The following is a 14,388-nucleotide window of genomic DNA, read 5'->3' as shown; positions in this document are numbered from 1 at the left end:
AGGTATGGCTTTGTCACTTTTGAAACACAAGAAGATGCACAAAAAATTTTACAAGAGGTAAGATATTTTGGTGTATTTAACTTAATTTTTAGAACTTCTTTCTCTGAAACTAATCCTTTAAGGTATTAATTTAATAATAGTAGGGTTCTAGTACAATGATTGATTGCTAAAAAAAAAAAAAAAAAATTTTATCTTCTTTGCATCTTAAGATTGACATTGGTCTCCAAAAAATTGAATTAAAAAAAAAAGATTAAAGAGAAATTTTATCTACAGAAAAACAAATTCCAAATAATTATGTAAGTATGGTTGTGAAGTTTGTATATAATTTTTCACTTTATTTGCTTAAACTAAGAATTTAAGGATGTATCTTTCCTGAAGTGTTAATAGCACTTTGAATTCCTAAAAAACACTACAAATGTAGATTCCTAGAGTGAGGTTATCTGAGATTATTTCCCTCCTCTGAAAAACTTTATATAAACTAAGAGCACTCATAGAAAAAGTCTATAGCCTGCAGTTCAATATATAATAACTTTAAATTTGGCAACTGTAACATTTAAATTTTTTAGGAAAAAATTTTATTTAAATTGTATTTAAGTCATATGCAGTCGATTCTCATTATTTGTAGTGGTGTGTTCTATAAAATCACCACGAACACTGAATTAGCAAATATTGAAGTGCTGCACCTAGAAGAATACAGGGCTAGGGTCCCACAAGCTTCTGCTCACAATATTTTCATCAGCCGATCAATACGTAACTTTGTCTTATGTGTGCTTCTGTTTAAAGATATTATATTTAATTTATATTTTTGATTCATTAACACTGAACTCGTGGCCAACAGCACTATAACTCATGCCTGAATTAAACCCAGCTAGCACATATTTTTCTCCATTAAGTCACATGACAGTCTTCTTGCACTTAGGAACACTAGCAAGCACTTCAGCACTACACTTGAGGGCCATTTTAAATAGCAAAAATACCAACATAAGTCACAAAAATGTGAAAAACATGACACTAAATAGAACATGAAAAGGACAATTGTTTACAATATAAAAGATGGAAAAAGAAAACAGTGTCACCCTGTTTGACCTTAGCTGGGACCACGTGTGTAAGGAGACTCAAATTTTTCACCTCTCTGCTCACACACACTAATAACTAGTAAATTGTCAGATGAGGAATTAGGGCCAGAGCACTGGAACCAAGATTCACACCCAGATCTATTTAAATCCAAAGACTTTGCCCGTTCCACTATGCCTTGCCACTTTCAAAGAATGATAATAAAATAATTTATTTTTTCTTATTTTAGGCTGAAAAACTTAATTACAAGGACAAGAAACTGAACATTGGTCCAGCAATAAGAAAACAACAAGTAGGGATCCCTCGTATGTATTGAGAACTAATGTATTTTTCAGTATTTTTGCATGGTTCTTTTTTGAAATATTAGAGTTTTAATAGAACTTCATTAAAATATCAGCTTTCTTTCATTTAATAAAGTAAATTTAGTGAAGTTGGTGGTCAAATGAATATTTCTTACCACAAATTAAAATATATTAGTTTGCAGGGTAGGGGGGACTAGGCAAAATTTATATAAATAATGGTGTTTAACTATATTCCATATAGTTACATCTTTAAAGGAAAAATCTTTTATGATAAAAATATAGTTTAAAATTACAAAAGAAATTAAAAGTAGTTAATTACTATTTAGAAAATTTTCTAATTAACAAAGTAATTTAAAATTAGAGTAAAATTACAGAAAGTGAAAATATAGAACAAATATCAGAAACTCTGGTTGTATGGTACATACTGTAACCCAACCACATGTATCATAACAGAGGAAACAATCCCTAAAGCTTTAGGAACTGGCTAAGTTAGATGCCTTCCTCAAATTTTGGTAATGCTTTCGACTCTACTCTTTTTTTCCTCACTCTTCCCATTTATTAAGTTAGACATCTTTACAGTTAACTTTTACCTATAATATTTATTAAAATCTCCGACAGAATCTTTGGCCTAGAAGGAGAAACTTCGCATAAAATTTGTAACTCAATTTTTTATTCTTCCTTAGCTGTGTCCTAGTGTCTACTGGGATGTTTAAAACATTAGGTGGATATTGTACATCTGTTAACAAATTAATAGATTGTGCTCATTTGGACTGTTCTGTTTTTGACTTAGAAGTTAACAGATATCAAGTTTAATTTTGACTTAGTATTTGTTAATTCAGAAGATAACTGAAGTGTCCTTAGTAAGTTGATACTCCAAAATGGAATGCAGTAAATATGGCAGAATGCTGAATATTTTCAGACTACTATTGTTAGATGCAAGAGTTAAGCTATAACATGTAATAGCAGTTCTTTAGCCCATTATCACCATCAGTAGGAACAACTAGTAATGTTCATATTATGACCCACAAGTTGCTAAAAATAGAACATAAATCAGCAGTATGCTGAATGCTTTCAAACAGATGTATAGTTATTTAAGAACTATTCAGCGCAAGGGTCAATGTTATGGGTTTTCATTTATTTCATTTAATCTTTACAGCAATCTGTGAGGTATTATTAGTTCTATTTTTGTAAATAGAAAATTCAGCTTATAAAGGTAAAGTCATTGTTTTAGAAACATTTCTGCTGAAATAATCTTAAATGTAGGGGAGAGTTAATCTGGTCATGTTGTGGGTCTTAACCCAATAGCACCATACCAGAATTATAAATTTTCTTTAAATTCTTTAATTTTCTTTAAACTGTCTTTAAAGTCTCATGGTTTATATAAAACTTCATGTGCAATTTGGATTCTGTTCTATAACACTGTATTGTTTATTAAAATGTTTCCTAAAAATAATTGTTTGAATAAGACTGATTCTGTAAGAAGATCACCATGTTCAGCCTGTGCCTTTTCATGTTTCCTGACATAACCATGCTAGGCCCAAATTTGAGAAGTATGGGGTTAAATAACTTAACCAAATGGTAGCATTAGCCTTCAAATCCAGGACAGTTTGACTCCAAAGCTATTTTTACTTGTCTACAAAGAAAGGATAAGTATTAAAGATATATTTACAAAATATAAGGGATTCTTATCTCATTTTTTTTCAAATCTATCACTTCTTTTCCATCTCCATTACGAATATTCTAGACCCAGCTACCCACTTTTCTTGCCTTAATTTCTAGAAAAGCCTCCTAACTGGTCTCTCTGAATCCAGTCATGCTACCTTCCAACCTATCACACACAAGGCAGCCAGAGTGATCTTTCAGAAGTGCACATCTTATCATGTTATTCTCTGCTTATTTTGAGCTGTCCTTCTCTTTTCTTTCCATGCTTTAGCCATCTAGCCTTCCCTCAGTTTCAGAACATAACCATATTCCTGATATACTATTTTCTTTACCTAGAGTGATCTTTGCCATCCCATTCGTTCTTTAAAGCTCAGCCCAAAACAAATGTCATTTCCTCACAGATGCTACATATATACATATATATATATATTTGAAATGTTCACCATTGTACCCTATACTACCTCTTCATGTCTTTATCAAAATTGTATTTAATTAATTGTGTAATTAGCTAATGACTATCTTCCTTACCAGAACCTAACTTCTATGAAGATAGAGGCCATGGCATGCTCATTTTTTTCTTTTTTCTTTTTGGCTGTATCACTAGGGCCTAGTTCAATGCCTTGTAATAGTAAACACTCAAAATTTATTTATTTAACAGATAAACCTGTGGTTCCTTGACGATCTTTGGAGGGAAATTCATGGACCTTCTGAATTGCATGCAAAATTTTGTTTGAATATATGTATTTTTGAGAAAAGGGTCTGTGGCTTTCATCAGATTCTCAAAAGCATTGGATTAAGAACCACTAAAATATGCTATAACAATACTCGATAAAATGTGGTGAAAATATAAAAGCTGAGAAGTAGTACTGCTATTTAGAGTGGCAGGCCAGTGCTGCTTACAATGTGGTTTGCAGCCACCAACAGTTCACTTGGAATCTGTCAAAATGCAGTTCCTCAGGCCCTATCCCAGGCCTCCTGAATCAAAATCTCTTGAAAGAACTGGAATTTGTATTTTAATAAGCTGTCTAGGTTATTATAATGAATTTTAAATTTTGAGAAGCACTAGTATAGTGGAAGGAGGATTGCCAGTTCAGTAACTTATATAACCTGTTGGTCAAGTACTTAAATCTAACTTGGCATATAAAATTTTTAAAGTCTTTTTTTTTAATTTGGGGGGGAGGAGTATATATAACTTTCACCTAGGAAAAGAGATGAGGACCCAAAATTAGCAACATAAAGGTCTGTGGTCATGTTTGTAATAGCAGCAGTTGTAGCAAAGGGAGACTAGAGAATAAAATATAGTCATAGCATGAGTGAGTGCTTGCTGATAGTAGATCCAAAGAATTTGTAAGGTGGAACAAGTGTCTTGAGGAAAGTAGAATTTTGTCTAATTTCACTGCCTCCATTTTCTTTGGCCTTTTACAAATAGACAGTCTTACTAAGATCTTAGGAACTTCACTACAGTGTCTATAGTCTTCAGGAAACTCTAAATTGTATGTAATTTATATTTGTAATAATAATGACTTTGCTGATAATAATCTCAATTGTTAAGTTTTGTGTTTCATTATACTAGTATTAAAATCTGAATTGGTGAATTTTTAGTATTCCTTATTAAACTTGTTTCTTTTTCTTTCATTTACCTTAAGCTAACAAAAGCTCTAAGGTAGTGAGTTTGAAAATATATATTTCAAATATACTTTAACATATGGAATTTTTTAAAGAACTTATAACATTCAATTTTTACTGTAACTATATATATGTGTTAAGATAAACATCTTCCATTGTTCAGAAATTACATTTTTAAATGTCAAACTGAACATTTCAATTATTACTATTTACACTTTGTTTTAGGTCCCAGTGTAATGCCAGCTGCTGGAACAATGTATCTAACAACTTCAACTGGATATCCTTACACTTATCATAATGGTGTTGCTTATTTTCATACTCCAGAGGTAGCTTCTGTCCCACCACCTTGGCCTGTAAGTAATTTCATTTTAGAAGGGTTTCCATCTATTACTATTAAATTTTTTATTTCTGAAATATTTCAACCACAGACAATTACAAATAATAACAGCCATGTAGCTACCACTCAAATTTAATAGAGGTTAACATTTTACCATATTTACTTAAGTTCTTTTAATAGGGGGAATAAAATATGACAAATTCAAGTAAACTCTCCTTGCCCCAATTATCTTACCCTCTTTTCCTCCTTAGAGGTTAACCAGAGTATCTTTTCTTTCCATTTTATATGTTTTTACTACAAATGTAGAGATAGTTAAACAATAGATACATAGTATTGCTTTAGGCGGTTTTTAAACACTATATAAATAATCTGGTTTTCCTAGTCAACATTATGTTTTTGAGATTAAACCATGTTGATCCTAGCATATCTAGTTCATTTATTTAAATTTTTTATAATATTCCATTGTATGAGTGTATATTCCCTAATGATGGACATTGTAAGTTTTTTCCTACAATCAAGACTACATTGAGGAAACTATACTCAATATTTTGTAATAACCTATAAAGGAAAAATTCAGAAAAAACATTTATATATATATGCATAACTGAATCACTTTGCTGTACACCTGGAACTAACACAACATTGTAAATCAACTATACGTCAATAAAAAAATTTAGTAAGATGAAGTATTTTCAATGCAGTTTTGATATTGCATGTACTCTTTTTAAATTGCTTGTGATTTTTTAAAATTTAACCATCGAGGTCCTATTTTTTATTCTAGTCAATTTGCATGACAATGTAGAATCAAAACTTCATCATTTTATATATAAATTTTATACGGTATTATTTAATCTTTTTCATTCTTTCTGAGTTTAAAAGTTTTATAACTGAATCAATTAATTTTTTCATTTTACTTCATCACTTAAAATTTTGCCCCACTAGGGATCTGATAACTACTCAGATTTACTTTCTGCTAGTTATTCCATGATTTCATTTTACTTTATACTTAAGTCTTTAATCCGTTTGGAGCTTTCTTGGGGTACATTCTATGGTCATATTCCACAAGTTCAGAGAATCACGTGTGGAGTTTTGTTTTGTTTTTTTTCTGAACAAAAATGGGCAGAAGACCTAAATAGAGATTTCTCCAAAGAAGACATACAGATGGCCAAGAAGCACATGAAAGCTGCTCAACATCACTAATTATTAGAGAAATGCAAATCAAAAGTACAATGAGGTATCTATCACCTCACACCAGTTAGAATGGGCATCATCAGAAAATCTACAAACGACAAATGCTGGAGAGGGTGTGGAGAAAACGGAACCCTCTTGCACTGTTGGTGGGAATGTAAATTGATACGGCCACTATGGAGAACAATATGGAGGTTCCTTAAAAAAACTAAAAATAAAATTACCACATGATCCAGCAATCCCGCTACTGGGAATATACGCAGAGAAAACCATAATTCAAAAAGACACATGCACCCCAATGTTCCTTGCAGCACTATTTACAATAGACAGGTCATGGAAGCAACCTAAATGCCCATCGACAGACGAATGGATAAAGAAGATGTCGTACATATATACAATGGAATATTACTCAGCCATAAAAAGGAACGAAATTGAGTCATTTGTTGAGACGTGGATGGATCTAGAGACTGTCATACAGAGTGAAGTAAGTCAGAAAGAGAAAAACAAATATTGTATATTAACGCATGTATGTGGAACCTAGAAAAATGGTACAGATGAACCGGTTTGCAGGGCAGAAGTTGAGACACAGATGTACAGAACAAACATATGGACATCAAGGGGGGAAAGCCACGGGGGGGTGGGGATGGTGGTGTGCTGAATTGGGCAATTGGGATTGACATGTATACACTGATGTGTATAAAATTGATGACTAATAAGAAAGTGCTGTATAAAAAAATAAAATTCAAAAATATTTTTTTAAAAAATGGGCAGAACCAACCCCTACTGATCTACATTTAGTAGGTCTGAGAGTGAAGAATATATATGTATGAATATAATTCTATAAATATAATTAATATATTGTTTATGATTATAATATATTGAATATACAAATATAATAAATACAATTATTTATTATAATACATTACCCCACTTAGAAAAGTTGCAAGTTGCATAACAGTAAATAAATAATAAACAGAGTATAAAATTTTTTTAAGCAGACTAAATTGAACATCTAGATTTTGTATGTATTGTGTGAGAGTTTGTCTAGGACAGTAATCTTCAAAGTTTTTTGCTTATATAGCCTCTAAAATTTTTTTGAAAAATTATGAATACTCTCATTTTTAAGTTGAAATCTAAAATTTACCATAATTTTAAATAATTTAGACATATTATATATTGTAGGTTTGCTTTAGATATATATTTTATAAAAGTCTGTAGCTATAGATTTCATTTAAGACTGGAAAATGTCCTACATGTAGTGATGGATGTTAACTAGACTCATTGTGGTTATCATTTCATTCTTTATATATGTGTATAGTCATTATGTTATGCACCTGAAACTAGGATAATGTTGTATGTCAAATATCTCGCAATAAAAAAAAGGAAAAAAAAACGGAAATGCCTGCTCTATAATTCAGTTAACAAAACTAGTCAACCAAATAAAATTAACCAATCAAATAAAACTTACTCTCTATTAGAAAACTCTGACTCTATTTTTTTTTCTGACTCTATTTTTAAGTTCAAATAAATGAATTAATATGTATCCCTGTAACCATCTTGTAATTTATTTTGTTCCCTGGATATGAAATAAGGTACCATCTTCCCCTTAATATTTCTTATACAAACTCTTTTTGCTTTGCTCTTTCCTGTTTCTGAAGGGCATTGCCTTTTTTTTTTTTTTTTTTAACATCTTTATTGGGGTATAATTGCTTTACAATGGTGTGTTAGTTTCTGCTTTATAACAAAGTGAATCAGTCATACATAAACATATGTTCCCATATGTCTTCCCTCTTGCGTCTCCCTCCCTCCCACCCTCCCCATCCCACCCCTCCAGGCTGTCACAAAGCACCGAGCCAATATCCCTGTGCCATGCAGCTGCTTCCCACTAGCTATCTACCTTACTGCGTTTGTTACTGTGTATAGGGCATTGCCTTTTTGAATTGTCTGTTTGTTTGATGCTCTGTTAATGTTTACATTCCAGAACAAAGCATTATAGCAAGATCCAGAATGAGTGAGAGTGTGCCTTTCATAGTGAAGGGGAAAAGTGTTGTAAAAGGGGAGTTTTGAAAAGAAGAATCCATTGTACACAGATACATTCACAGACAGATCAAATCAGAAAGGAGACCATATGAAATATCTGAAAATTAATACTCTTAAACCTATTCATGCTCATGCACCACTGGAAGATTTTTGTGTTCTCTGACATTGGTCTAGGCTATGACATACGTGTACAAGTAGAATTTCACCTTTATAGACTATACACATCTTTGACTAAATGTTCCCAGATATCTTTCTAAAGTGTACCAGTATAAAGGTTAGATAACAGTTTATGAGAGCTTCAATTTCTCCATAATCTGCCAGTCCTTTAATTTACTAGATTTTTGTATTTTTGCCAATATTATTATGAAATGGTATCTTGTTTTACCTTTCATTTGCCTAGTCAGTGGTAAGATTAAACACATTTTCATATATTTATTTGCCATTTCAGTTTCTTCTATGAGCTGCCTCTTCATTTGTTTTGCCCATTTTTTCTGTTGGGATTGTTATCTTTTTCTTGAGTTCATTATATGAGTTCTATGGGTTGTAAATATGTTTTAATTTGTGGCTTGTCCATTAACTTTATGGTATTTTTTGTGATATACAAGTTTTTCGTTTTAATGTTGATAGATGTATTAATGTTTTATGGTTTCAGCTTTTAGTGTTTTTTTAAAAAAAATACTATGCTGTTGCTGTTTTTCACATCTAGATTTTAAATCTGCAGTTTACATATTGACTAATCCATCCTCTTCCACTGTTTTGAAATGAATCCTCTGTCAAATGCTGAGTTTCTGTGTGTGGAGTCTCTTTCTGGGCTCTCTGTTATGTTCCATTGGTGTATTTGTTTGCCCTGCCCAATTCTGTTTTAATTCCTGTTGCTTTATAATAAGTCTTAAAATCTGATAGGGCCATAGTCTTACTCGGTTCTTTAAGAGTCCCTCATCTATCCTTAAGTCTTTGCTTTTATAAATATAAATTTCATAATTCAGCTTGTTCAGCTCTGTGAAAAGCCTTAGTTTTTGTTAGAATTGCATTAAATATATAGATTAACTTGGGACATTTAGGCATAATACTGAATTTTCCCATTCATAAACATGATTTAGAGTTTCCATCCATCAATAAAATTTTCTTTCTCTGTAAAAAAAGTTTGGCATATCTTTTGTTTGATTTATTCTTAGGTACTCTGTAGTTCTTGTTGCTTTTATGAATGGTGTATTTTTTTAATCACACTTCCTAATAGATTGTGACTGGTGTGTAGTAATGCTTTTGATTTGTAAATGTTGATCTTTTATCAGTAACCCTGCCAAACTCTCATATAGGCAATCATTTAGGACTCAGAATACTTCTGTTTCTTTCTGCTCTTCTGTTTCTCATTTTTTCTCATCAAGTTATTGACTGGCAATGTCTCTGCTACAGTATTTATATGACACTTCTTCTTAAAAGAAGAAATAAGTTCAGTAACTCACTATTAAGCTTTATATGAGTATCTTCCAAAACCTACATATATATGTTAAGATACTCTTAACCTTAACCAAGGTTTCTCCACCTCAGCACTATTGACATTTTGGGCCAGATAACTGATTCTTTTTTGTGGGAGACTGTGCTGTACATTGCAGGGTTTTTAGCAGTATCCTAGCCTCCCTACATTTATGAAAACAAAAATATTACCAAATGTTTCCTGGGTGGGGGGATGGCAGAGTCGCACCTGGTTGAGAATTATTGCCCGAAGTCAATTAAGGAAGTTACTTTTTATTCTGTTTACTAAGAGTTTTTATCATGAAAGGGTATTGAATTTTAACAATGCAATTTCTGCATCTGCTTAGATTATCATTTTTTCCTCCTTTAATCTATTAATATAAATTACATTATTATTTTCTAATGTTAATCTGTGGTACAATTTTATTAGCACATGATAGTCTGAAAATTATGCAAAACTATGATACTTTTCTTCAGTTTTGGGGGGAGGGGTGAACATTAAAACAAAACAATGCAAATTAGATCCCATGTTAGAAACTAAATTTTAATTGCTATCATTAAAGCCTATTTTACCTATATTGTAATACAATTTGCCTGTTTTTCTAATGATCTGATTTTAAATAACCTATTTTGGGACTTCCCTGGTGGCACAGTGGTTAAGAATCCGCCTGCCGATGCAGGGGACAGGGGTTCAAGCCCTGGTCTGGGAAGATACCACATGCCGCGGAGTATCTAAGCCCGTGCACCACAACTACTGACCCCACATGCCACACCTACTGAGGCCCACGTGCCTAGAGCCCATGCTCCGCAACAAAGAGAAGCCACTGTAATGAGAAGCCCGCTCACCGCAGTGAAGAGTGGCCCCTGCTGGCCTCAACTAGAGAAAGCCCATGTGCAACAACGAAGACCCAACGCAGCCAAAAATAAATTTTTTAAATAATAATAATAAATAAATAAATAACCTATTTTGGGGTTTACTCCATTTGAATAATCAAGTGTTACATGTACTTTTTTAAGACGTAATAAATCACCTGTAAATTTATTGGATGACTATCTCATTTAAATATCAAAATGATAAAATAGAATTTAACAAATTCTTCAATAAATAATGTATTTGCTTTAATTGAATGTATAACAAAGGAATAGGATGTTGATTATTCATAAATAGTGGGAAATTAGTGGCAAAATCAGATATGATTATTCATTCAGTTCTAAATGCTATGTAAACATTATCTACTGCTGGTCTCCACAATGGAAATAGGCAGTGTCACCTTAAGTCCAGCTGCCATTTTTCCTCTAAACATTCTCTTAGAACTATATTTTCATAATATTTGGACTAAAAGCAACTTTTCTGGTGGTGGTTTTAGCATTACTATGGAAATGAAACCACATGGAAGTAGAAATACTGTGATAATTTCAATAGACTTAAAGTGGAGTTGTAATAATATCAATAAGAGGTGGAAAAATGACATTTCCAATCATAAGCCATAAGTTGACTGGGTTTAGGTAACAATGTGAGATAAATTTCATTATAAACTATTTTAAAGAATCTTGCCTAAAATAATTTTTCTTTTTCTTTCCTCTTATAGTCACGTTCTATATCTAGTTCCACTGTGATGGTAGCTCAGCCCGTTTATCAGCAACCTGCAAATCACTACCAGGTAAACATTAAATTACAATGAAGATCTTCTTTGATACTTTCAGTCCTTTTTTGAGTAAGTTTCATTTTAATCTTTCTCATGCAAATACTCTCGTAATTAAAAAGAGGTAGTTAAGCCTTGATAACAGTGGCATTCTTCTTTTTTGATGAGGGATCTAAACAATGTCATACAAGAAGATGGACTGTTTACTTCCTTTTATCAAATGTAATGAGGTCAGTTTTGCTCCCCTGGTTAGCATAGAAATAATTCCCAAAGTAAGATAAAGATGTTGGACCACAAGCTGATATTTGTTTAATGCTACTGTGACCATTATGTCAGTTTAATAAGTATATATTAGAATAACTAATAGATTATGGTTTATATTATGACAGCCCCTTTTAGTTAACCAACACTCTTTTCATTAATTCTTGTGGGAGACTGAGGGTAAGTGAACTCTAATGCCAGACCATTTTGGTGTTTTGTAGATAAAGTGTAATTGGAACACAGCCATATTTGTTTACATATTGTCTGTGGCTGCTTTTGTGCTGCAGTGGCAGAGTTGAGTAGTTGCAACAGAGATATACGGCCTGCAAAGCTTAAAATATTTACCCTCTGGCCCTTTACAGAAAACGTTTGCCAACTTCTTGTCTGTAGCATTCACAAATAATATTGCATTCCTTTATACCTTTGAACTAGTGGAAGAGACTTTATTTCTGGGGGGGGGGTTCATTTTAGACTTTTAAAATAGACCCACATGAAATGTTACGGTTACTGGAATTATTTTTAGTGTTAGACTAGGTTTTGGGGAGGTCACTTATTTTTAAATTCTGTTACTATGCTAAATATAAAATTATCTAAAGTGTTTCATTCACTTAGTAAAAATGAAAGTAACTTAATGGCATTTATTTAAAGTATATATGTAGGGACTTCCCTGGTGGTGCAGTGGTTGAGAATCTGCCTGCCAATTCAGGGGATATGGGTTCGATCCCTGGTCTGGGAACATTCCACATGCCGCATAGCAACTAAGCCCAAGTGCCACAACTACTGAGCCTGTGCTCCAGAGCCCATGCACCACAACTACTGAGCCTGCGTGCTGCAACTACTGAAGCCTGCACACCTAGAGGCTGTGCTCTGCAACCAGAAAAGTCACCGCAATGAGAAGCCCGCGCACTGCAATGAAGAGTAGCCCCGCTTGCCGCAACGAGAGAAAACCCGGGTGCAGCAACAAAGGCCCAACGCAGCCAAAATTAAAAATAAATAAAGTATATATGTTGTGTGACTATTCCTAATTCAAACTTTTGAGAGGCCTCAAAGACAACATTAAGTACCAGGCCATTTAACATGACAAGCCAAAAGTTGTGAAACCAGTTTTGGGACCCTTAGCTTATTGCCCATCTGGAGCATGTGAAAGGATGAGGTTAAAAAGGGAGATTGGTAATGAGGGCTTTTTAACAAGAGAGTTGTTAGAGTGCTATGGCATTTCCCATTCTCCTCAACCAAGTGAAGGTGACTTCAGAGAATGACTAAGAGAGTTTAATATTTGTCCCCTGAAATTTGTGAGACAGTATCACTTAGGCGTGACCTCTCCTTAAAAAAAGGCCTGAAGAAGAAGCTGGAGTGGTCTATGGAGGCAGAGCCAGAAGAGAAGCGCTATGGTAGGAATGTGCTGCACGTCTCACAGCAAGCAAAGGTTTATGTTTCCCAAGAGCAAGATACGAACCTCACAGAAGAGACTCTTTCCAAAAAACTTTAAGGTGACCCCAGGAGAGAAAAATATCTGTGTGAAGTAGAGTCCTAGAATCAAGGTCTAGATTTGCAGTCAGAATTTCTCAGCAGGGAGATCACCAAAGGAACAAAGTACCTAACCAGAGTGTCAGCATTTGCAATCTGCCACACACCAAACAGTGATCTATCCTAATTTTTATCCAGGGGCAAGGAAAAACAGCTCAACACAGTGGTTTTTATTTGTTTGTTTGTTTTACCCTTTTCAGTTTATTTTTGTTGAAATATAGTTGATTTACAATATTATATTAGCTTCAGGTGTATAACATAGTCAAATTTTTTATAGATTATACTCCATTTATAGTTATTATAAAATATTGGCTATATTCCCTGTACTGTACAATATATCCTTATAGCTTATTTATTTTATACATAGTAGTTAGTACCTTTTAACCCCCTACCTTTATTTTGCCCCTCCCCCTGTCCCTCTCACCACTGGTAACCACTAGCTTCAACACAATGCTTTTAAAGTGCCAGGGATGAGAAAGACTAAAGTTGCTTTCTTTCTGCTTGCACCTTGTGGAGACCAGCTCCTCCTTCATTAATTGATTACATATATACATACATGACATAGATGTATTCTGAATAGAACTCTGATACAATTTAATTTTATACTTTGGCTCTGGTTTTCCACTTGACACAAATTATAAAATTGGAAGTATATTACCTAGATATACTCGGGAAAGATTTTTGTACCAATTTGTAACATAGTATTTTGCAATGTAAGAAATAATTTCACTTCACATATTTCTTTACAGTTATATATTTATTCATCATCATTCTGCCCTAAAAATTGCCACTCTGATAATATCTTCCCTTGCTCTTTCTTTCTACAAATTCTGAGATTGATAGTTTTATCAATTTTTGTTAGTCAATATAAAATAGATAAATAGTGAGAACCTGCTGTATAGCACAGGGAACTCTGCTTCACTTCACTGTACAGGAGAAACTAACACAATATTGTAAAACAACTATACCCCAATAAAAATTTTAAAAATTTACAAAAAAATAATAAATAAGCAGCATCCTTTAGCAAGCAAAACAGAAATTTTTGTTAGTCAAATCAGATAATGCCTGGTTCAATCAGTATTTATCTCCTTTGTATTTCTTACTTCATAAGTAGATAGTGATTTTATTTATCTAACAAATCTACATATATGTCATTTTATTTCAGATTTTTTATTAAAATATTTTCTTAAGAGATTATACATTATCCTGCCTTTTTTAATATGGTATACAGAACATAGACCTCACGTTATCTTGG

At 32.9% G+C, this 14,388-nt stretch overlaps 1 protein-coding gene across 2 annotated transcripts in view; it reads left to right on the top strand.

The window, feature by feature from the left end:
* BOLL (boule homolog, RNA binding protein) overlaps positions 1 to 14,388 on the top strand; it is a 58,908-nt gene that overhangs the window by 7,806 nt on the left and 36,714 nt on the right. For both annotated transcript variants that reach the window (XM_079924201.1, XM_079924202.1), the window contains exons 4-7: positions 3 to 57; positions 1,304 to 1,379; positions 4,890 to 5,017; positions 11,292 to 11,363. In XM_079924201.1, the coding sequence (XP_079780327.1) occupies positions 3 to 57; positions 1,304 to 1,379; positions 4,890 to 5,017; positions 11,292 to 11,363 (331 nt within the window). The remainder of the gene's footprint in view (positions 1 to 2; positions 58 to 1,303; positions 1,380 to 4,889; positions 5,018 to 11,291; positions 11,364 to 14,388) is intronic.

Source organism: Stenella coeruleoalba (assembly GCF_951394435.1).
Source record: "Stenella coeruleoalba genome assembly, chromosome: 6".
Taxonomy (NCBI): Eukaryota; Metazoa; Chordata; class Mammalia; order Artiodactyla; family Delphinidae; genus Stenella; species Stenella coeruleoalba.
Note: the sequence above shows the minus strand (reverse complement) of the source record. Positions and strands in the feature narration are given on the sequence as shown.